General features: G+C 37.3%; 1 protein-coding gene and 1 long non-coding RNA gene across 8 annotated transcripts in view; both read left to right on the top strand.

The window, feature by feature from the left end:
• LMBRD2 (LMBR1 domain containing 2) overlaps nt 1–7,062 on the top strand; it is a 41,892-nt gene extending 34,830 nt beyond the window's left edge. For 5 of the 7 annotated variants that reach the window (XM_023524836.1, XM_011382963.2, XM_023524833.1 and 2 more), the window contains 3 exons: nt 228–333; nt 2,549–2,678; nt 3,612–4,152. In XM_023524836.1, coding sequence (XP_023380604.1) covers nt 228–333; nt 2,549–2,678; nt 3,612–3,672 — 297 coding nt within the window. In that variant the 3' untranslated portion in view covers nt 3,673–4,152. Of the gene's footprint in view, nt 1–227; nt 334–2,548; nt 2,679–3,611 lie in introns of all 7 variants that reach the window. The other 2 variants (XM_023524838.1, XM_023524837.1) reach the window with 2 other exon arrangements.
• Nucleotides 7,063–15,843: 8,781 nt separating this feature from the next.
• On the top strand, nt 15,844–19,656 carry LOC111732840. Its single transcript, XR_002777738.1, has 2 exons — nt 15,844–15,950; nt 19,202–19,656. It is a non-coding gene; the product is annotated as an uncharacterized LOC111732840 (long non-coding RNA).
• The last annotated feature ends 6,000 nt before the right edge of the window (nt 19,657–25,656 follow it).

Raw genomic sequence — 25,656 nt, 5'->3', positions numbered from 1 at the left:
ATTGAATATCTTAAAATAACCGTAAAAGTTAAGTTTGAATACTGTTAAAATCGTGTAGAAATAAGAAAAATTATTAAGCTATGATTTTTAAAATCACTGAGCTAGTTATGCTGATTATCTGATGAAAAAGAGTTATATTACTCTACATATATAATCTGTTGACACTGATGAATTATTTTCTGCCTGTGAGTTCTTTTGTTATATATTCACCTGTGTTTTCTTCCTAGGAATGGAAAGAACGTTACGGACACAATAGAGAAGACTCCACGAGAAATAGAAATGTTCATATTGACCCAAAAGAATCAGACTTCTCAGATATAAATACCAACCGATGTAAGTAGCTTATTGCCTTGAAGTTTTTTTCTTATGCTTGCTTGCATAGAGACTGAGGATTAGGATACCCATTCAGAAATGCTTTTATAGAATTTAAATGTGGTTCTGCAGTGACTTTCCTTTATTCATTCCTTAGTGTATCAGAAGTAGGGAAATGCAGATGTGCATTCTGGTAGGAGAAGAAGCCATCTGAGATATCAAATGTATAGTTGTAATTGTACTACCCTAAATAATAGTCCTTAGCCTAGGCATATTCTAGGCAGGTAGTGATTTCTACTATTTACCTAGATGTTTTTCTTTACTTTTCTGTTAATAGATTTAGGCTGTTCAGTCAATTTTATAATAATTTACCGACGGGCCCACATAATTCGGATACTTTCCCAGGTATGCAGGGATATAGAGAACATAAATTTCCATTCTTGGGATGCTTATAATTTAGTGAAGGACTGATACCAGGCAGGAGACATTTGTCAGTGGCTTGGATTAGGAAATCTCCCCACATTTTTAATCCTGCCATCTGCCCAGGGAAAGGTGGCAATAACCTGTTTTTGTGCAGGACCCAGCACTGAGTAGAAGGCAGAGGTCGTCTGTCTGGGGGAGATGCAGGAATGCCGAGAGAGTAGAAGGGTACACATCTGATGTTGAGAGAACTCAGTTTAGGGGATGGAAAAGCAGTAATTTATTGGAAAAGGAGTTCCATGATAAATATTTAACTGGGTATTTAGGAATAAATAGTACTTAGCAGGTGAAAGTGTTTTAGGCAGAAGGCAGAATGAGTGGTATGAGATAACCTTTGGGGAAATGCAAGTCTTTCTCCATGATTACAGCCTAAAGTATGAGGAGCCTGAGAAGAGGGGAGGCTACAGGTATAATTGGGAAACAGATATTATTGTGCTCAGATGTTTAAAATTTATCCCAAAGATAAGATTTCAAACTGGAAAGAAGCATGCACAGGTTTTTGATTTAGAAAGATTTTGACAGCCATACAGAGCTGATTTCCAGAGAAGTGAGACACAGAAACCAGTTGAGTATCTGTTTTGGTAATGCAGTCAAGAAATGACGACAGCCTGAAATGAGTGGCGACCCTGGAGATAAAAAAGAAAGGATGCCTTTGAATGACATTTAGGGTGGAAGAAATAGGAGAGAGCTAAAGATTAGTTAAAACCAGGAAATGGAGGATTTTATAAAAAGATTTGGAATTTGGTTATCATGGAAAAGGAGTTAACAGAATGAGAAGATCTGGGAGTGGTAGAATTTTAAGAGAAGAGGACACACAAAGCCTTGGGATGGTGAGTTAGCTAGAACCTGGCACGTGGTAGGCAACCAATATTTGCTGAATGAATGAGATAAAAGGTGAAGGGTGTAGTCCCAGATGACAAAAATGTAAGATATGATGGAATTGGTTTGCCTTGAGTTTTCAAAAAGAACTGTATCATAAAGTTGTTTTGAACCTATTGAACTGCTCAGAACCACATTGTAAAAATTTAGATTGTTTATGAAGAAAACCCCGTCCACGAGAGGAAGGGAGAGTTAGTGCTTTAGATCTGGGCTGACCAGGATGGTGACTATTAGCCACATGTGGTGTCTGAGCATTTGCAGTGTGGCTGGTGTTCCAAGTTGAAATGATAATATTTTGGATATATTGTGTTAAATTAAATATATTAAAATTAATTTCACCCATGTCTTTTTACTTTTTTAATGTAGTTACTAGAAAATTTAAAAGGAAATGTAGGGCTTGCATTTTATTTCTGTTGGACATTACTCATGCCTGATGGATAAAAGATTCAGACCTTTGTTAGAGAGCTAGAGTTGAGTACACCTTAAAGAAAATCCTAGCCAAGAAACGAGATGTAGCAGCCCCTGGATTCACTATGAAACCAACTGAAACTTGATTTTAGTATGAAAAATTTCACTGTTATGATATCATAGTTAAATATTAATTCTGATTCAAATTAAGTTTTTGCACTATAGCTGCCTCTGAGCTTGGACTAGTACAAGAGAAAACTTTTCTTTGTTATTTTCTATTATACATTTATCATTTTAATATGATTTTAAGGAACCACGTAGTTATCTTTTCTTAATATTGTCTTCACAATCAAAATTCAGATCCTTTATAATCTTGACTTTTCCTTCTATAAATCCATAGATTGGGACCCATAAAGACAATAGAAAAGTTAACATTTTTTTGTTAACATAGTTTTTTCTTCCTTTGCAGCAGCATCCAAATATACCAGAGCTAATAATAGGACTGAAAGGGACCGAATAGAACTCCTACAAGATGCAGAACCTTTGGATTTTAATGCAGAAGCATTTACTGATGATCCTCTTGAATCTGAATCAGGAAGGTAAGTTCCAACTGTGTCATTTTGGCTCCGGTATTTGTCTGAAATTTTGATAACACACTGACTTGATGAAACAAATAAATGTAAGGAAAGTGTTCATCTTTACTACTAATAAAAAGCATGTTAAGCAACATTTGATACCTTTTTATACCTTCTAATGCTTTTCTGTTTTTAAAATGATATCATCCAGTGGTGGGAATTGAAACATATCTTAATAAACTACTAGTGGTATAATAAGCAAGAAGAATTGAAATTGATAGTACATATCTTAATGTCTCTTTCTAACACTCTCACTTTTGCAATTTATCATATTTAGCAGTAGCCACATAGCTATGACTGGGTGTCAGACACTATTCTAAGCACTTTAACAATGATACTGTATTTGGTTGTAAATCCAACTGAATTTGAATCCAGAGAGGCTCCATAACTTACCTGGAGTCACATAGTTTGTAAATGGCAAAATCGGGCATTCACATCTCAGGATTCTGGCTACAGAGTCCGTGCTTTTAGCCATTATGCTATGTAGACTTAATTAAACAAAAGGAAAATGTCATCTGCATGAAGATATTTGCTATAGTATTGCCTTTAAATAACAACAACAACAAAATAGAATAGTCTCTTTGTATTCAACAATCAAGAGTGGTTGTTAAACCTTTTAAGTTCCATGATGTGTTTTCCATCTCTCCATCCCTTTTACTTCTCTTGCCTTGTCATACATGTATTCCAGGCTCTGAACAGTTAGTTGTTGGTTGATTTATAATTAAAGTTAATCCCTTTGGGAAAATGTCCTTGGAGAAGAAATTTCTGCTTTCAGCTACTGAATAGTTCTGACAGTGCTTACAAATAATGTAGCCACTTCCTTTTAATGTGTCCTTGTTTTTCTCTCTTCCTTTATTATTTTTGATGCCTCAGATCATTTCTTTATCCACCTTTCAGGTATCAGCCTGGTGGACGATACCTCTCAATGTCTCGCAGCAGAATATTTGATGATGTATAAACTCTGAAAGAATTTATGGAATAACTAACCAAAATCAGCACATCAGTTCAGTCTTTATGAACATCTGTATATCCTGGAATTTACACTGTACTCTCAGTGAAGTGTCAGGATAAAAAAGACACTGAAAATTAATCACATCTTAGTAATAATGGCTTATTATTCATTGAATAGAATCTTATCTTTTCTATTAGGATTTATTACCTACCATTCCTGAAGTGTCTGCCTTAGAAGTACAGTTACAGTGGAAGGATTTAATTCATGGTAAAGATCAGTATGTATGTTGAGAAGACATAGTTCACTTTGTTTCAGATTTTTTTTCAGGAAAATTGTTTTAAGGGTCCAAGGAAGCCATAAGTCAAACTAAATAATATTATTTTGATTTTATTATTTTGGTTTTACTATTTTGATTTACATTTTTTCTCTTTCTAAGGAATATGTTTATCCTATCTGTCCCCAAAATTGAAGACCTCAATTATTAACCATAGTTACAAAACCCATGTCTTAAAACAAGGTTTACTTACCAGATAAAGCTGAATGTAGAAAGCTTTTTCAACTCTATATGCATATTAGTGAGGTTTTCACATGTACAATTAAGATACTTCAACCGATAGTGTTAATATCTTTAGCATGTGTGCGATAATCAGGTGATGTATTATTCTTTCAGTCTTTGATAGTAACTGGAAATTGTTTTATGCTTTTGATATTGCTTTGTAAAGATTATCATTTCAGAGTGAAATGTTCACCTTTATCGTTTAGCATGTTGATTTAAATGTTGATCTTTCCATTTAAGGAGAATCTTGAGCATTAATGGTGAATCATGTTTTGTTTTTTTTTTTTGAATAACCAAAGAGTCCCACAAAATTCTCTAATTTTTAAAAGTGTCTGTCTCTGCTTTTTAAAAAGGAACATCTAGTTATTCAAGGGTAAAAAGTGAATCCATTTATTGTTATTACTAACACTTAAATTGTGGTTTGTAGATAACAGAAAACTGCAGGCATACCTTGAAGATATTGCGGGTTTGGTGCCAGGCCACCGCAATGAAGTGAGTATCACAATAAAGTGAGTCATAATCTTTTTGCTAGTAGAGGGTCTTGCCTTCAGTTTGTAAAAAGCATTCACATCTGTGGGGCACAGTGAAGCGAAGCGCAATAAATGGAGATATGCATGGATATTAGAATGGAAACATGTAATAACTTGTTAGTTAAACATGCTGATTATTTTAAATTGATTTTTTTAAGTTTTGTGTTTAAGCCAGAGTTAGGATATTACATTTTAAATCACAAGTGTTTTATTATACAGCGAATATAGTTGAGCAAAACATGCTTGCAGGGAGTTTTTTATGTCTCTCTGAAATGTTTGCAAGTCTTAGAAGATCCATGCAATGGATTCACCCAATGGTGATTATACTTGAGCGTGTAATTTTTACTGGTATTCACTCGTAAGTATCTCAGTTTGAAGATGAATTATATATTCACCCTAACAATATGATTATATGTTTCTCAAAGGTAGTCTTTCCCTGAATTGTAATATAAAATTTTTGATTGTCCTCTTTAGTGTTATCATGTAAATTTTTTAAAGACACAGTTCTGTTCAGATACTGAAAGTAATAGTGTATTATCTTAATTATCAATTTTTATGATTTTTGAAATTAGATCCCCTTTACAATAATTATCAATGGATAGATTTTACTCTTAATCGAAGGTCATATAGAGTGTCCATTTGAGAACACACACACACACACACACACACACACACACACACACACAGCCTTTTATTATGAAGTGTGGTTAGAGAGCAATAGGCCAGGAACAAAGATAATTTAATATTGCATGTTACTTCATAATTGACCATCGAATACCATGGATAAATCAAGTAACCTTTTAGTGCCTCAGTTTCTTCATTTACGAAATGAAGATACTTGCTATTTACTTACTGATCTACCTCACAAAGCTATTGTGAGGGTATTGAGTTGATGTTTATATACTGAAGTTTAAAAAGAGAATAAAATTGGTCGTTAGCTGTACTGTTTTTCCCAGTGTTATTTGAAGATATTGGATGGGAAAATGATCACCCCACAAAGGGGTCTGTTTCTTATTATTACAGAGAATCTTACAAGTCCCCAAAGCAAAAACTCTTTTGGGAATAATTCATCAAAAGTCCTGTGAAAATAGTATTGTTTTATTATTTAGTCTTTGGATGTACTTTGGAATATTTTCCTTAAGTATGATGTTGTTTCTCATCAGGTTTTGTCATGAAACTCACGTGCTGTTGTAGAAATAGAAGTAGAAAAAGAGAAGAAATTATCAAATTACTTTTATAAATTATAATCCCCTAAAATAAATTGATAGGAATGTGTAAAGGAATGTACCACTTTCCTTTATTATTAAATTTTTTATGATTAAAATAATCAAAGCTTTATACTTCACAAACAGTAGATTCCCTTTATGACTTTTGAGTTACTTCCAAAAAATTTTTGGCTGGTTAAGTGATGCAGAGTATTCAACTTTTTAAGCAGCATTTATCTTACAGGATTTTATATATGATCATATAGGAAGGTTACCTGGCTGGATAAATTTGAGTTCATAAGATAATGATTTAATCCTTGAAGACTAAGAGTTTGTTGCTGGGGAACTAAGTTACTATTTATTAACCCATCTTGTATAAAAAACTGTAGTAAGAACAAAAGTGTCTTTTTTGAGAAGCTTATTAAAATGTAATGACATCTACTGTAAAACATTACTACTAAATTAATACATTTTACATACAAAGTACATTTCCTGAAGAGTTACTTCTGGCAGTTAGCTTTTGATGTCTTTTTCTTACATAATAATAAATATCCAATTAAAATTTCTAAGTTATTTTTCTAAGTAATTGTTAGGTAAGGATATTCAGTAAGCCAGTAATTCAAAATAACCATTGCAGAAAGTAATAATTAATAATTTATTATTTTCATGAATCACCTGTAAGTTACTAATTAATTTTTGTTACTACATCAAAAATCAGTTATCAATAGAGCATTTTTGTAAAAATCATTAAGATAGGAAACAAGGTATAAGCTAATTATTAGAATTTGTTCTCTTACCATATGAATACCAAGGTTTCGGAATAATTTCATCACACAAGAGGCCCTCGTTTCACAAGAGTGGTAATAGCTAAATCAGAACATTCAAGAGGTTTCTGTTTATAAAGAACAGATCAGAGAATTTGACAATCCAGACCTTCAAAAAGAAAAAAATTTGTTTTTGGACTCTACTATTTAATTAATTATCAGTTCTTAAATTTATACTTTTTGCATACCCAAATGAAATTAAGTGTGAATGGGAAAGGCAATGTATGTTTTCTTAAGTATATTTTAGCATATTAATAAAGGGATTTCTTTTATGTACAGTAGTAAACCTTACTTTTTTATACCTTCAACAGATTTAGAGAATGTTCTTGATGGTGTGTTGATTACCATTTTAAAGTAAAAAAATAAACTTTCCGTATGTGGTTCCATAGTGTAGTGGTTAGCATGTCTGCTTTACATTCAGAAGGTTCTGAGTTTGTGCCCCAGTGGAGCCACAGTCCATGTTCTATGGCCATGACACCCTGAACAAGCCTGATGTCTGATCCCAGAAGCTAAGTAGGGTCAGTCCTGGTTAGTACTTGGATGGGAGGCCACCTAGAAAGACCAGGTGCTATAGGCATAAGTAATAATAAATAATAATTATAAAAAAGAAATTTTCCATAATTATAATTCACACTGTTCAGTAATGTGAGTTTTACACTTGTAATTTGAGTGGACCATGTTTGAAAAATCACAAGGATAAAATATATTTACACTAAAAGGCAAAATATGTCCCTGAAAAATTTTAACATACTTGAATTCTAAACATTAAATTCTAAATGTTAGGAAGCAAATGGATTTAGAGGTTTAGCTTTCCTCCTTTTCTTTTTCCCTTCCTCATTCCTTTCTACCTTCCTTCCTTTCTGAAGTCTATCTTTATAGTATGACTTTTAACATGTTGCCAGATTTTTCTTCTGTTTGATTTGAGTGCACAATTGTTTTTGATGATCAGTACACTTAAAAGGAACTAGTTCTGACTACAAATCCCACTACCTGAATAGCAGTATTGCACCTATAGTAAAACAGATTTTGCTAGACAACTAAACAACATTTGAATGTAAATGTGATGTATACTGCTGCTCAATGTGTTGTCTTTTATGTCGCCAAGGAGGGCCCTTCAGTAAAATGAATTACTGTCTATAATGTTTTGGCATAAAAATGGATTTCTAAAAGTAGTGATTGTTAAAAAACAAAACATTAAGAAACTTGAGACCTCGTTTTATGAAAAGGAATTCATAAATAATATACACATTGTTAAAATTTTTATATGGAGAGATTGGAACAACGATAAGAGGATTATAGGAAGGCCCATTGCATAGAGTACTTCTTTCCAACTCAGTGACTTTTTCTTGCTCAGAGACCTGGAAGACCAGGCAGTGTTGTTCCCTGTCCCACTTCCTAGGGACCTGGCCCTGTGAGCCATCTCTCCTAGCAGAGCAGCCAGTAGCCTTGCCCTGTCCCCAATCCCACTGCAATGATCACATGCCCTCACTTCTAATTCCTTTCATGCTTAGCCTGGTGTTTGAAAGTTTTACTCTCATTTTAAAAATTTTGTCCATTGAGGTTGATGGAAGCCTTCTTGTAATTTAAGTTTGTTAATAAGCAAGAATATTGGCATGTTTCTCTTCTCGTTGATATCTTAAAGGACATTTGTTTTTAACCCACTCCTTGGGGAGAATTAACTTTTTCCCCTGAAAATCTTTTCTTTTATGATCCCAAGTTATTTTTACAAGAAGAGATTTTTACTGTACTTAGTACAGAAAAAAGAGTGGCTTACTATGGCAGATATATGTAGCGTAAAGTCATAATTTATAGACAGTAAAATGAATTTTTTTTTAAATTGTACAAGTTTAATGTGGAAAAAAAAAATACAAATAGAAAGAAGTCCACTTCTTTAATGTTGTATAAAAATGTATGAGTAGAAACAAAAGCAAATTACATCTGACTATACAAAACCATTCGAGTTGATAATATTGACATAAATTTGATCAACCTAGTCACTTAGAGCTGTATTTCTCAAAAGAATGCTGGCTGACATCTTCCCTATTTAGTACACCAAGTTGTAGGGGAGAGACTATTTTTTAAAAGTGATCCAATGGATTTGTTTTTGTCCGTATTTTGAAAACAGCTTGAAGGATTTTTCTCATTTTAGAAGGTAGAGAATCTGTGGGCCTGTCTTTTAAATTACTGTAATCTAATATATATTTATAAATTATAGCATTGAAAAAGCTCTAATATTGATGTTGTAACTTCCTGGTATTTAATTTTTATATAATGTTTTTGTAAGTAATTAATCATAGTATTGCTTTTAAGTAATATTTTCTTAGAGCAATATTTTAAAGTTCAGTAGACCAGTGTGAATTTGAAATATTCCTACATCTCTTCGGTATCTTTTTATATGTACCAGTATCCAAGCAAAGTATACCAAAAGGCTAATTACTGTGTTGCATTAATAAAGTATGTGCTATTGATCTATTTCAGTAGATTGGGTGAAATAGAAGATAAATCTTTTCAAATGCATATCCGATCATAATTTTTCAAAATGCTCATTATGTTCATTTTTGGTGCATGATGCCAATTTATCTTTAATCAGCCATTATTCTCTGATATGTAATGACAAGTGTTTTTTTATCTGGTCAGTGGGTTGTGGATTTAACAGTTTTTGCAGATTCTCACGACATTTTCAAATATGTATTTGGAAAAAGCTGCAAAGTGCCACCTATAAGTAAATTAGCATCTTTGGCCTTAGCTATCAATAATGTTCTCTCAATTTTGGTTTTGACAAACTCATGGACTTGCAATTGCTCTGTAGTATTTTAATTTATTGTGATGTAATGAATTTTTTTTGAAATGTTTATTTGATTAGCTATTAAAATATAGAACATTATATAGCTTTGCATGAAATAAAGTACATTTCTACAAGTTACTAAGAATTTTGCTCATTATTTATGCAATTTATGTCATACATCTTTGAGTTTAAACTTAAACTCATTCTTTGTTCCTTACAAATTTATTAACAGATAATATAAAAGAAATGCTTTAAGATAATTAAATACATGAGCTTTAGGTTCCCTATTGATCTTATGTTTTAGTTAAAATAAGCAATTGTTATAAAAATTAGAGCAGAAATCACTGAAATTGAAAACAGGAAAACAATAAGGAAAATCAACAAAACCAAAAGCTGGATGTTTGAAAAAATCAATAAAATTGATGAAACTTTAGCCAGGCTGACCAAGAAAACAGAGTTGCTTTCCTATATTCAGCTGTTCCAAAAGAACAACTGAAATTCAAAATAAAAAACAACACCATTTATATTAGTCCTAGCTGATGCAATAGACAAGAAAAGGAAGTATAAGTATAAGATTTGGAAGGAAGAATAAAACTGTCTTTGTTTGCACATGACATAATTGTTAATGTAGAAAATCCAAAGAATCGCCGAAAAAATTCCTAAAATTAGTAAGCGATTATAGCAAGTTTATAAGATACAAGGTTAATATGCAAAAGTCATTCATTTTCCCATATACTAGCAGTGGACAAGTGGAATTCGAAATTAAAAACACAATACCATTTACATTAACACCCCCCCAAAATGAAAAACTGAGGTATAAATTTAACAAAAAAAATACAAGATCTATATGAGGACAACCACAAAATGCTGATGAAAGAAATCAAAGAGCTAAATAAATGGAGAGAGAGAGTCCATGTTCACAGATAGGAAGACTCAATATTGTCAAGATGTCAGTTTTTAGATCCTGAATGTGTATTTTCTCAACCACTTTAATATTTTAAGCGATTTCTGCTTTTGTTGACACACAGTTGCTTCCTCAAGCAGGTCCCATTGCTACCTCCTGCTCAGCCCCTACCGAGTGGTTTTGGCAGTGGCCGCAGGTCCATCTGACAGGGGCCACCAACGGGGAGTGGGCGGGGGATCACACAGCAGGCCAGGTTCCCCAGCGAAGGACATGAACATATTTTGTGTCTCATAAAGCCCCAGTGGGAACAGACCAAAGAGTTTCAGGGGAACCATACATTCCCCAGTCGGATCTAAACTCCAAGCATGCCCGAAGATGTGTTGCTACTCTGACATCCCAAATTCCTGTGCGTACGTTCCATGCTCCACACATTGGCAACTGGTTCACAATCATTTCTCTAGTTTCCAAGAGCATTTAACAGAGCTTGAATGCATAAGATAGCACTATTTCTTTAACAACACATAAGCATTTGAGCATTGTGTTTCTCAACATCCCTTCTCGTGAATGCTAGACTTTTTTTTTTTCTATTTTAATCAGATTTTGTTTTGCAACTGCTTTTGTATGAAAATTCAGCAGAAAAGTACTTATTTCTTGCCAGTTATCTATCAGCAAAAACAACCTTTGATTTATAGTTTTAAAGATTAACCCTCTAAGTTCTCTTCACAACTGCCTTGACATTTTGGGTTCTGTTAATTTTCTTTTCCTTTTTTTGTGTTTTTTGTTTGTTTTTACTTTTGCACTTAAGACCAATATATTTGATTTCATTTTGCTCAGTTCTTCCCACTTTGATCTATAGATTCATTGTAACCCAGTAAGTTATTTTGTGGATATTAACAAAACGATTCTGAAGTTTACACGGAGAGGCAAAAGACCCAGAAGAGCCAACACAATGTTGAAGGAGAAGAATAAATTCAGAGGACTGACACTACCCAACTTCAAGACTTACTATAAAGCTACAGTAATCAAGACATAGTAGGATTGGTGGAAGAATAGACAAATAGATCAGTGGACCAGAAGAGAGCCCAGAAATAGACCAATATAAATATAGTCAATTGATCTTTAACAAAGGAATAAAGGCAATTCAATGGAGAAAAAAGTCTTCAATAAATGATGTTGGAACAACTGGACAACCACATACAAAAGAATAAGCCTATACACAGACTATACCTTTCACAAAAATGAACTCAAAATGGATCATAAATCTAAAACTTGAACACAAGAAATAGAAAACTCTGAGAAGGTAACATAGATGAAAACAAGGGGAACTTGGACTTGGCAATGAGTATATATATCACACAAATGTATGTATATGTGCAGCAAGAGATGTACAAAAATGTTCATAGCATCATTCATAATAGCCTCAACTGAAACAGTTTAACAGAATGGATTTACTTATCAAACATGGTAGATAAATACATGGATGACTAAATGAAAATGAACTAATTACAGCTATGCAACAATATGGATGAAACATGTATAATAAAAAAAATATATAGTGTGATTCCAGTTATATAAAGTTCAAAAACAAGCAAAACTGAATTGTAGAGTTAAGAAAATGAATGCACTGTAGTAAACCTATTTTAAAAAATCAAGGAAGAGATTACATGTCAAGCTATTGCTTACCTTTGAGGAGGAGGAAGGGAAAGTGATCAGGATGGAGCACAAGAGAAGCTTCTGGATTGCTACCTGTGTTTTCTTTCTCAGGTGGTGGTTTACAGATGTTCACTTTGTAATGCATTGCTGAGTTGTACGTGCTTTTGTGTGTGCTTTGTTATACGTATATTTTGTTTCATAAGTTAAAATACATAGAGAATTAAATTACATAACTTACCATATAAGTTGGGAGTAGAGGAGACTACATTGTAGTGCTCAAAGGTCATGGTAACATCCAAGAGGAATAAATTACTGCTTAAGCTAGACTTTGTCTAATTTGGTAATCATTAAAAGAACAGAAATGGGGTATAGTTTCAAGTAGAGGAAAGATGGAAAGATTTTTGAAAATCCAGTCAGTTCAAAACAAGAACAAAAACAGCCCAAACTAAACTTTATTGTTTTAAAATGCATACGCAGTTGGTAAAACTAAACAGAAAGCCATGTGAGACTTACAGTACCATTTAAGTCAGATGGGGATGGACATTCAGTGGTAGCACTCAGAGGCTTTGGGTTCGTAAGGTCAGTGCTTTGTTTCTTCAATCAGGTGTTTTTAACAAGCATGTTTCTTATTAACTATACATTTATATTTAACGCACTTTCTGAATTTTTATGTTTCAAGATGTAAAGGGTTTCCAAAAAAATCAATTTCTGTAAATCTAATAGTTGAAAAAAGTAAAATCATGTGATCATCTCAAATTGATGCAAAAAAAATTTTGATAAAATTCAACATTAGTTTATATTTTTTAAAAGTTTATTTTTTAACAACAAGCATGTTTTTCTGATAAAGGATAAGTATATGTAGACATGTGCATATATAAACAAGAACCCAAAACTACTGCAAATATCATCCTTTATGGTACAAGCTTTACCTCTGAGATCCAGAACAAGGCAAGATGCCCTCCATCACCACTTGTATTCAGTGTTGTATGTTCTATAATCATAAGACAAGAGAAAAGGCCTAAGGATGGAAAAAGAAGGAAACAGGCTCTTATATATTATAACATAGTTATGTATGTGGAAGATCCAAAGATACACAAATTAGAATTGATAAGAAAGTGCATTCTCTTAATATGCTGTTTGGGAACCCTAAATCCTAGTTAAGTCAGACACCCCCCAGAAAACCTGAATCTCAGACTCATATTTGTTAAAAGTGGGGGAGGTGGAGGGAGGGGAGTTAGGAGAATGGCTTATAATACAATATTCCTCAGGGTAGCTGTGAGATTGTAATTAAGTAATGAACTTTAAAACACCAAGAATAATGCTGCCCCACAGCAGATACTCGTTAAGAAATATCAAACATCCGCTTGATAAGCTCACCCTCTTCCTTATCTGGAAGTCATTTCTCAGAGATGCCACCTGTCCTGGCTTAATTTTTTCTCCTTAGAATTTAGCACTACCTAACATACTAAATATGCTAATGCTCATCTCTCACTCAAACTTAAGCTCCATGAGGAATGATTTTTGTTATGTTTGTGGAACTATCCATGCCTGACCCCATAATAGGTGCTCAATAAATTTGTGTTGAATCAGTAAATAAATGGGTGAATTTACCATCATCATCCAGCAGTGATCTGTGCTACTGGATTACATGTAATAGGTATGGGTAGTGTTCACTAGGCTACTAAATGGGAGAAGCCTTGTGATGCCTTTTAGACCTCACCACCTCTAGGTCTCTTCCCTGGAAGGAGGGATGAGGTGTGTTGTAGATTTAGGTATGCGTGACTATTAGAATTATTTAGAAAGGCGATGGGGCAGTCGAACGTGGAGAGAAAAATCCAGAAAAGGGGAAATGGGAATTCCGAAGGCAGACCTATCCAAAATTAGTATTCTGGGCCAGCGCTGCTCAGAGTGTCACATGCCCACTTCAAGGCGGGGCATGTCATCGATGTGATTTCCTTAGAGACTCCAGCCCTGGATTTCTTGGCAGGACCAAGGTGACAGGTCAGCAGAGCAGGAATCCATAGGGCCAAGAAAGGGAGTGGGTAAAGAAGCCAGGCCAGACAACTTGCTCTGATCCGGCAGGGGCAGGCACCGTGCTTGGCTAGTTAGGAGTTTGCAGCAGCTATTGCTATGCTGGGCCAAAGGAGTAAGAGGTCCGGGCCCGCGGTGTAGGGCACGCCGCACATCTCCCTCTGCGGAACATAGCACGAGTGAGGGTGGCTGGGCAGCCCGCGCTGCTTCTGGTCTTCCTGCTGTCCCGGCCACTGCTCCTGAAAGGTGCCAAACTCCTGACCTTGTCCTTGATTGGTGAGTGTTCAGAGCAGCCACGGAGCCGGCACATGAGAGGCGCTCCTGCGCTGCGGGGCAGAGAGGACCCTTCCTCTCTCCGAGCTGTCAGGTCATGGTTGCAGAAAGCTGCGCCTAGGGAAAGCACCCGGGCTTCTAGGAAGCTGAGAGCAAGGTAGAAAGAACGCCCAGTTTGCCTAAGCCACAGTCCTACGATCAAGTCTCTGTAGATCTTATTCTTTAAAGCAAATCAAGACCCTCTCATCCCCACCCCAGGGGTCTTGACGCAAGCTACAGGTATCTCAAGGTGTCTGACTTCTAAGTGGAGCCAAGTTCAGGCTCAAAATAAGTACCTCCTGCAAAAATATTCACACTTAAAGGATCTTTCTAGTGTTAGGGGGGTTAGTTCCACCTCCTCTCCAAGATTGCCTCCTGGAGTCACTCTCTAGACACTTTCTGGTTTCACGGTAGCAAAAATTTCCAAAGAAGTGGACCCCAGGGATAACCCTGATTAGACTGTCTGCTATGAGAAGCCACATGCATACCACCTTGTGCAGTTTTTTTTAAAGAGCATAATTAAGGGGTGTGACACTTATTATAATGTAGGCTATTTCCCAGGGAGAGGAATACCTTAAGCTCTAAGCCCCCCGAAGCTTATCTCACTGACGTGGATCCCCTGGGTCACCAGGCAGGGAAACTGTAGAGGGGGGCTGCTACAGATGAGGGCTCAGAGAGCCAGCAATTAACTTGAATGAGGACTCTGAGAATTCAGGGCAGAGTTGCTGGAATAGGAAAGGAAGAGAGGGACGAAGCTTTCCTTTTGCTCACCATCTAGCCAGGGGTATTCCGAAGCTTACCTGGATGAGGCTTCCTTGTTTCCCAATCCACCCTGGCTTTTCTCTCCATGGACCTCACAAAACTGAACTTGTTCCTAGGGGGAAGCCATTATTTACTGAGGGACAGGGTATCTCAGATTCTTCAAGATCATGGGCGTGATGTGACCCTACTTCAGCAGAATGAACTTATTTCAACATCGGATATCATATCTTCTTATTCTGTGGACTAGTGTTGTCTAACAGAAATACAACATGAGCCACAAATGCAAGCCCCGTAATGTAATTGCTAATATTCTAGAAGCCACACTAAAAAATAAAAAGAAACATCGTACTAATTTTAATGATAGGTTTTATTTAACCCAATATATCCAAAATATTTCAACTGTAAACAATATAAAAATTATTAATTCGTTTTACATTTGCTTTTATTAAATCTGATGTGTATTTTACAATTCACACTATCCACATTTCAAGTGCTCATTAGCCTCATATGACTAATGGCTTCCATACTGAACAGTAGTGTTTAGACCTTCCTTCCCTAGATGATAAGCTGTAAGTGCTTAATTAATTTTTCTCTTCTGTCTCTTCTTAGATTTTAAAAAGGAGAAAAAAATACCAAATTATCAGTTGGTCTCCTCCTGAAAACTGTTAACAGGAATTCAAGAAAAATTTTGATTTATTTTTGAAGGAAGCTTTGCTGGGGAGGTAATACTTTGTTTTGTTTGTTTTTGTTTTTTTCTTTTAAATAAAAATAAAGCAATTATTTGAGAAATATGAACGAATGAGCAATATGTCAATCATTCCTGAACCAATCATTTAGACAGTCTTGAGGCTGTGGCATTCTGGTTAACATTCCCAGCCTGTTTGGCATTCAAGCTTGAATAAGTAGATATTATCATTAGAAAGCAGGTGGAATCTCACCCTAAATATAAATTTTAAAAGACTCCTCACCTTCTCTCTTTGCTTTTAATGTCTCCAGCTCAGGGACAGTGATGGGCAACTCATCATTTCATTGTTGGATAAAGTCACAGTAACTCAATTTTACTTCCTTCTGTTCCTGTCTCTTCTCATAAATTTTTTGATATTGGGTCACTTACAAAAGTTCGTTTTTCCAGAACTGGAATCTGGCCATTTAAGATTCAATCCATTACAGAACTTGAAGACTCACTCTCAGACTCGCAGAGAGTAAGTCACGAGGCTCCTAGAAATGCCACTCATCTGAAACTCAAAATAACAAGAAACTACTCATCTTAAGCAGGAAGTCACAGAAATGAAAATTACACCTGTCTGTATTAGTTAGAATATCCTTGCTCCTCCCTCATTTCTGCATAAAGCTGCTACTCACCAGTCAAGGCATTTCTTAAATACTGCCTCCTCCATAAAACCTGTTCTATTTACCTAATTTCTTCCTCTAAACTTTCTATACCACTGACTTATTATTTAGTTTTGCGCTTTATCTTTTTCATTAAAAAAATTTAACGGGGACTTAATAAGTGCTAGGCAATGCAGGTAGTAGAGATGGATGGAGAATGAAAGAGATTGAAAAAACAAACGCCCTTACTGCCCAACTCTTCCCTCTGTTCTCCTGTCCTCTAACTAGATTGAGCAGGGAACATACACTTTTAGAGTACGTTCCACAGGGCCCAGCACTGTGTTTCTGCCAGTCTTTTCTCTTCCCCCACGTTAAGTTAATGTTTCTATTTTCATGTGCTAATTTCCAAAAATTTATAATGTATGCCTGAATGTCTCAAAACTATCCCATATGTTACTTTAAAAGTTTTTTAAAGCTCAATTTAAAAAATCCCCACTGATTTATATTAAATTGGTATAGCGCACAGACTAATTACTGCTAGACTAATTAGGTGGTTTCTGCACTTTCATAATGCCTAGTTCTTTCTTTTGAAGTACTTAGAAAACTCATTAATGTTTAATTAATTATTTGTAATGATTTGTTCAACATATGCTTTCCCTGTCAAACTATAAGCTTCATGAGGACAAAGGTCATAATTTTCTTGCTCATTACTAAATCGACAGAATCTATTATAGTGTGGAGCACATAGTAGCCAACAAGTAAACATTTATTGTACTATTTAAAGATCAAGATTTATTAAAATACTAGATTAAAGTATAAGTCACATTTTTCTTGACCAGATTTTTACTATTATCGAAACCTTTCTTGCTATCCCAGATATAATTAGAAAAATTACCCTGATTTGAGCATTGAATTCAAGATGCCTCCTTAGACTAGTCTCTTTCTGGCCTAAGCTACCTATCTGGTGTGTGGTTTTTTGTTTTGTTTTGTTTTGTTTTGTTTTCCCCAATGATCCAATCAGAGCACCCTCATCAAACATACGATAGCCTAAACTGACTGCACATTTGATCACATTTATCTTCTCCTCTTAATCACATGTCCTTTTGGAAGAAGCATGCCCTGCCCTCACACTACTGAGATGACAAAACAACTTCCTCTCTCCGGTCCCCAATAATTATCAGCAATTATCCTCACAGAAAAAAATTTCTTTACTGAAACAGAATTTTAACAACTTTTGTCCCAACACTAGTTCATTCTATCTTATTTCTCCTGAACCAGTTTTAAATATAGTTGAACCATTTAAAAATATGTGACTGGTGGTATACCCTGTTCTCTTACATTAGGGTAAATGCATTTTTGCCTTCTCTCTCCCTCCAAAACAGTAATTCTCAACCCTGCCTGTACATTATAATCAGCTAAGGGACTTTAAAAGAATGCTCATGTCTGTGTCTCACCTTCAGAATGTCCTATGTAAATTACTTATGGTGAAGTCCAGGCATAGATGTAATTCTAAAGCTCCCCAGAAATTGGAGTAGAGACCTTGCCCCTCCCAACACACACACACACACACACACACACACACACACACACACACACACACACACGTCATGTCTCTGTCTCCTCTCCCTCACATCACCGCCAGAGGGCACAGGGCAGGGCTCTCCTCAGAGTTCTCTCTGTGTCAGGCCTTCACTTTAGCAGAAGGTAATTATACAGCTGATTGCGTCATTCAGTTCATGAATTGACTGCCTAGTTCCTGTCCAGGGGAAGTGGAAATATTGCTTTTCCGCCAGTACCCTGGGTCCTGAAATCGTCAGTATAGAATCCCTCAGCTGGGGTATTTGTCAAGTGCTATATAAACAGTAGCAAATATTTAAACACAATTAAAAGGAAAGCAAATAAATTCCCAATAAAATGAAGTAAAACCTTAAGTAAAAGCCGATACAGGACATTAATCCTCAGCAGGGTTTTATAAATCTGTATCATAGAAGAAGCCCTAAGGGTGGGGAAAAGTATGAAGTCCTTACTCACTGGACTTTAAGAGGGAGCCCCAGGCAGCCATGGCCTTTTTTAAGGATTCGCTGCCATAGAGTATGAAGACATTCGTTGGCTCAATAGTTGAAAGAAAAAGACCGGTGGATGTCACAGGAACACATCTTTTAGAGTGGTTCGTCCAGTGGAAAATGCTGTCCTCCATTTGTGTTCACAGGACCCTGTCATAAATGGTTACATACACAGGAAAACATGTCGTACACATGGATACATTTGAGAGCAGAGTATAATTGAAGGTCATACAGAGCATCATAAATGAGCTTCAGCATTCAGCTGTAAACATCTCCCAGAGTAGGATGGGCATTGAAAGATGTGTAGGATAAGGGGAAGAAAGAAAGAGGGAAGAAAGCAAGAACCTTCTGAGCATCAAAAAGAATTATAGTGAAGACAAAAACAGGAAATTGCATGGTGGAGTTAGAGGCAATAAAAACACCAATATGTGAAACAGAAGGGTCCCAAGCAAGAGTAACACAATAGGCTGGTTGCTGCCAGAAGTGCTTTTTCTTCTCGTGCTAAGATTCTTGTGTGTGTTTTCAGATTAACACTTCCTGTGAATATTAAATATCTCTCACTTTTTTTTTTTTTTTTACAGAAACTTATTTACAAACCATTTGAAGATAATGGAGCTATATGCAACTCATTGTAGTCATTTGTTAAGAAGTACAGATATCATGGGCCTCTTAAAGAAGGAGAGTTTCGACCTAGTGAAGATTGACGGCATAGATCGCTGTCCTTTCCTGATAGCTGAGACACTTGGAAGGCCGTTTGTGACCATCCGTCCCATCCCATTTGGAGTTATGAATTTTGGGCTGCCTGAGCCTGTGTCTTATGTCCCAGCATTCTACTCCTCCCTCACAGATCACATGGATCTTTGGAACCGAGTGAAGGCCAGTGTTAGCTCATCTTCAATTGAAAGCAGAGCTGTGGATTATTAATTCTGACTTTGCCCTTGATTTTGCCCGTCCCCTGCTTCCTAACACAGTTTATATTGGAGGTTTAATTAATACCTCAAATAAAACTTTAGCGCTCCATTTGGACGTGAGGAAACATCCTCAGGATGGTGCATTTAGTGCAGAGATGGCAATTATTCAGACACAGGGTCAACATAAGTTTATCTTTTAAAGAAATTGCTAACCAGTGTTCTAAGGTGATTGTATAATTTTTTACTGCCCTTAGCAACACCCTAGAGTTTCAGTTACTCCACGTCCTTTCCAACACTGGATGTTGTCAGTCTCAATTTTAGCTTTTCTGGCGAGTGTGAAATGGAAGCTCCAGTTTCAATTTTTATTTCCCTGATATTCAATGATGTTAAACATTTTTTCATGTGTTAATAGCCATTCTTACATCTTCTTTTATGAAGTGTCTGTTGATCTTTATCTCATCGTTAGTTAGTCTGTCTTTTTTATTGCAGATTTGCATAATTTCTTGGATAAAGATGTTCCATATAAAGATCTTTTATCAGATATATGCACTGTGAATATGGTTCCCAATCTGCAGGTTGTCTATTCAATTTCTTGCTATTGTCTTTTGCGGAACGGAAGCATTTATGTTCGATGAAGCCTAGTTTATCAATTTTTTTCTTTTATGATATAAGAAATCTTTGCCTGTTTCCAGGTGATCAAGATATTCTCCTCTGCTTTACTTTTCTATAGACTTTATAGTTTCAGATTTTACATTTAAGTCTCTGATCCATCTTGGGTTAATGTTTGTGCTTGGATGAAGTTAGGGGTCTAGGATTTAAAAAAGTAATAGTAAATATTCATTTGTCCTTTCGTCTTCTGATTTCTCTAAGACACAGTACCAAGTGCCTGGTCCATAGTACTTGCCTCCTAAATGATTGCTTCGGTTATGAAATGGGTGGGGATAGTGAGAAACCCAAATCTCATCTTGTCTTCTTTTCTAACTAATTGCTTCTTTCCAAGCCCTATAGCTTTATTAAATACAGAGCTTATGTTCCATCTTCTCAACCTCAGCCTCCAGAAGCCATACCCAACCCCAATACTACAACCTCTCGTTTGAACTCAGCCAACAACCAACTTACAATGTCTGCTTTGCAGGTTTCACTAAGTGGTTCTTATTGGCTGCACATTAGAATCACTTGTGGAGCTTTTAAAAAATATCAATGCTAGGGGCGCACTCCCAGATACTAATTTAATTGGTCTGTGGTGCAGCCTGCGCATTGGGATTATTAAAAAGTTCTCTAGATGATTCTAATTTTTAGCCGAGTTTGAGAACCACTGGCTTAGAAAAATACCAGGGAAGGTTTGAGAGGGTCATGCCTGATCCTGGGTCCAGAGCTATAGTAGGAGGAATATTTCTGACAACCAAATATTTTATTCCTTACAGAAACAAAGTGATATATGGGAATAGGGAACTCTAAAACAGTTGGTTGTGCTTCGGATATCTCATCAGTTATATATGCTGCTTTGTTGTCGGAGTATCTCCCAGCCCAACCTTGGAATATATATAGCTCCGGTGAGTTATACCCTGCCACACTGGTGCTTCAGGATCATGCAGGTCATGTTCTGCATTAGTCTTCCTCAAGGTGTGGTCCTTAGCCCATCTTTGCCAGGTTCTCTTGGGATGCTTGTTAAAAATATAGATGCTAACCTCACCCTAGACCTACTGACTCAGAATCTTCAGATATGTATCCCGTTAATTTACATTTTTAACAACACTCAAACCGCTTTTATGCAGACTACATATTCGAGAATATAAGATTGAATGTGAGGGCACCATTCTTTTTTACTCTTCCCTCCATAGTCTGTGCTGTGTCCCTAACTGAACCAACAAAATGAAAGATATTTGTATTATGAATTCAGCCTATGAATATTCTAAGAGAAATATATGAGAATCATCATTCTCCCTAAACGTTGGTCTATTTTGGTGTTGTGTAGTAGAAAGACTCAGGCTTTAGGGTTAGACACAGCTCAAATCGAATTCTGATTCTGTCATTTATTTGATATATTCCTTCAAACAAGTGACTAGTCTTCTCTGAGCCTCAGTTTGTGGGGGTATAAAAGAAAAATAACCTTAGCACTCAGGATTGTTGAGGAGATTGGATGAGATGTTTTTAAGAATTCTGTTAAAGTGCCTGGCACATGTTGGGCATGACTAAGTGGTACTGGTCATTATTAATACTAATGTTACATCTTACCCACGCCTGGTTAACAGCGACAGGAAAACGAGACACATGCTAGTATTAGCAGACATGGCTGCTGCTTGCAGAGGAAGGATGCGCTTACCCAGAAGGTCATTCTGAGGGATCCAGGCCACAATTTTCATATTTGCCGCCAATTTGACATCTTTGGGCCATTGAATGATGATATCAACCTCCTGAGGTATTTACAAGCCACTGCATAAATTTAACAGAGTGATGTAACTGTTCATTTTTAAACCACATTATTACAATCACCAGAAATGACAGCCTACTTAATTATTTACACTCATGATGAAAAATTTTACATGTGCATTAAAAATTTATTCTCATAGAAGTATTCTGTAGGTTTAGTTGAGAAAAATGTTTGAAGATCACAAATTTCTGTTAGTGGCTTCCACAAAAAGAGGGTTATTTTTTTGTCCATAGAAAAATAAAAGAGAAGTAGGCAACTGTTGGCATTGGTTCAATAGCTCTACAGTGTCAGGTTCAATAGCTCTACAGTGTTTACAATTCTTGCCCTTTACCTCATGGCTGCAAATGGCTGCCCAGCTCCACATATCACATTCATGTTCCAAGGAGGACAAAAAAAGGGAAGGTACAGTATGAGCTACAGATATACCTTTGATTTGGAAATAAAAGTTTTTCCAGAATTATCTTCCTCCCTCCCTCCAGCCAAGAGGCTTCTGTCTTCGCCGTGTAGAATTCAGTCACCTGGCTAATGAAAGCTATAAGGAAAGCTGAATAATCTCTTCCTTGGCAGCGCAAAGGACCGAAAAACCCTCCATACTGCTTGACCCATCGTAGCAGAGTTTTTGTGTTCTGGCCTATATATATATCAAAGCAGTAAGCGGCCTTGAACATGATCAAAATAAAATATCGTCTCTTGCTTACAGTCTCTGGCTGGGGCTGAGAAAGGACCTGGCACAAAGTTGGCCTCAAGTACAGTAGGGACCACAGACAGGGAAAGGGAGAGCATGCGCTCCAGCCTCGGTTCCTGTGCAGACAGAAATGGCAATGGAACGGTGGCTGTGGACTCCAAGGAAAGTGCAGAGATCAAGGAAAAGAGCACATAAAACCCACATCTTCCTGTTAGGTAGAAAACTAAACATCAAACTTTAGCAGAGCTATTTACTGAACTCCTGCTACAAAGCTTTGTGGAGAATTAGCGAGTCCGGAAAAGTAGTACAGAAAAGAGAAAAGGGCCACGGAAGGCCCAAGGATGAATGGAACTGTGCCCAGAAAGAGAAAACCCACATTACATGTGAAGGTTCTGTAAGAGAGTTCATGTGGGTGGAAGCTTCGACAACGGGAAAGGGACACAAAAGCGTGAGGGGCCCAAGGTAACAGTCTTGGAAAGGCTTCATTTCTGAGGGAAAGGAAGAAAATAGGGAAGGGGAGGCATTCTTTGGATACTGAGTGATGAAAAAAGAAGCAACCTGGAAAAATGTAGGGTCCTGCAGGACAACAGGAAACTGGAAGCTTGGACAATACAGACCCCTAACCCATCACCAAAAAACAAAAGCCATACGTTAACGAGACTGTAGTTGCAGATTATTTGCTATAGAATTCTGCATATCATTAGATGTCCTGGATATCTATAGCATTGAGTATGTTATGAAAGGGAACATGAACGAAATAGTGACTCTTTACACAATGAAAAAGATTCAGTTAAAAATATATGTACAATAGATGCAAAGACCCATGTCTGACATGTTTCGTACCTATCAAAAATGAGTATATTTAGAATATTTTGCCAGACTGACAATTTCTTCCTGATCAAATTGTGAAATGGCATATTGAAGTTGTGGGAAATGGCACCATTAACTGGTTTCCAAATGGATTGGGAGCATGGAAACTAAGAAATGAAAGAAATTATGGATATTTACCCTTTAGGAAAGATATGACCAAATATCTCTTTTTTTCATTGATATCCTTAGCTATTCGACAGTCGAATGAATAATTGAAACGTACCTATTCTCGTAGACTTGATTCAAAGATGATTTCTGGTGTTTGCATGCCCTGTCCTTTTTAGGGCTAACATTATAAGGAGCAGAATTAGAATATGTCCTCAGCTTGTGTTGCAGGAGACTCTGGAAAGATTCCCCAGTCCTTTGTCGCCGTGATGCTCATTCAGAATTCTGGCCTCAGCTTCAGAATTTCACATCTGCTGAAGAAGACCCGGTCTTGGAGAGTTAGGACAGCAGTCCCTTTTCGTGACTAAATGACATCTTTCAGAGGTCCTAGGAGAAATCCCTGAATGGTAGGTCTATTTCCCTTGCGGATTTGCTTCCGGCGTGTAGAAAGAAAGTACTGCTACGGGAATGGACACTGTTTCCAGAGAGTAGTGTCTCTTGAACTGAGGACACCAGCAGATATTTTAAGAGGGCACCTGGGGCAGTGGGCGCTGGAGAGGGCACTGGGAGGTGACAGGAGCAGTTAGACTGTCGGTGGAGTTCCCTAAGTTGAGGGAAGAGTCCCTAAAACTCTGGAGATGGGTCCCAGTCACGTGGAAGTAGAGCTGTCATTGACCTGATTTCCTCAGTCCAAGCATTGCTGGTTCAGCGTTTTTCTATCTTGAGAGTATGGTGAGTATGTGAACAGAGGGATTAAAGATCAGCTCACCATCCGGTCCCACCCGCGAGTCCTGGTTAGGGAGGGGAGGGCAGAATACCACGGGGCTTGCATCCAGAGAGGAGAGGCAGAAGAGAGACCAGGCTGAAGAGAAAACAGGAGGGATCTGTCTTTAATCTCTTCCCAGGCTCCCACCAGTGTCTTTTCTTCACTGCCTGCGTGCCAGCTGTTGGGAGAGCACGCAGGTGCAGGGCACACAACACTGCGCTCCTGTCCCTTACTTCTACGAGAGACAGCATGGCTGGGCAGCGGGAGCCGCTTCTACTGCTTCTAGCTGGCCTCCTTCTACCTGAGCTCCTGCTCTCAGAGGCAGCCAAAATCTTTACTATGACCTTGCTTGGTGAGTGCATGGCCAAGGAATTGAGAGACGGGTGCCTTGCCAGGGCTCAGGCAAACAGATGGTAGTCAGAGGATCATTCCATGTGATTTTCCAGACTGGGCAGGGTTGTGGCCCTGGCTGGAGGATGAAGTGTTGCGTGCCTTTGTGGCGGGGTAGGGGAGAGAGATGGGTGTCTATATCCCCCACCCCGAGGTGGAGAAATAGTTCTAGAGAAACCAAATACCCTTTCCTCTCTGCTCAGAAAGCACTCCCCATGATGCCAGCCTGGGCAGGGGCCAGAAGTATAGATCCAGCCCACTGCAGGAGCCCCTGAGCCACCTCCTCTAGAAAGCGGCTGGGCATTCAGAGGCTCACCTTAAACTTCTAGTAGTGGGCAGCAGTTGCCAGGAGAGACTGGCCAGCATAGGAAGGCTGGAGACTTCACCGTGGCTGAGGAGTGGACCCTGCATATTTGGGTCTCTCTCAGCGCCCCCTTTTCTTTCACTCCTGCTGCTGGAAGTGTTTGCAGGACTCACGTGACTGTTAATTCTGCATTTTGTGGATTCAGTTTTATTTCCTACATTTTTTGAACCAAAGTGAATAGAAGAGGAAAAGGAAAAACTGTAGCAGGATAGAGGGGTGATGTAGAATGGAGCTTCCCTAAGATTTTACTTCGGTGGACAGTGGGTGGGCTCTTAGATCACTTTAGATCACTAAGAATCAGGGGATCTTTGAGCGGAAGGAATCATAAATCACGTAATTCAGGTCGGGGAAGAGAGGTGCCTTTTGCAAGAGCACAGCAGACCTTCCTAACGGCAAACCTCTGGAAGTTACTGACGTTTTCCTCTCACCCTCGGACCATTCTCTCCCAAGCTGCCAGTCTCAGGCCCTTTCCAGGGAGGAGTCTTTAAGAAACCCTGGAACTCCACACCATTTC

This window comes from Pteropus vampyrus, unplaced genomic scaffold (genome assembly GCF_000151845.1).
Source record: "Pteropus vampyrus isolate Shadow unplaced genomic scaffold, Pvam_2.0 Scaffold498, whole genome shotgun sequence".
NCBI classification, from domain to species: Eukaryota; Metazoa; Chordata; class Mammalia; order Chiroptera; family Pteropodidae; genus Pteropus; species Pteropus vampyrus.
This window is presented reverse-complemented; position numbering and strand designations above follow the sequence as displayed.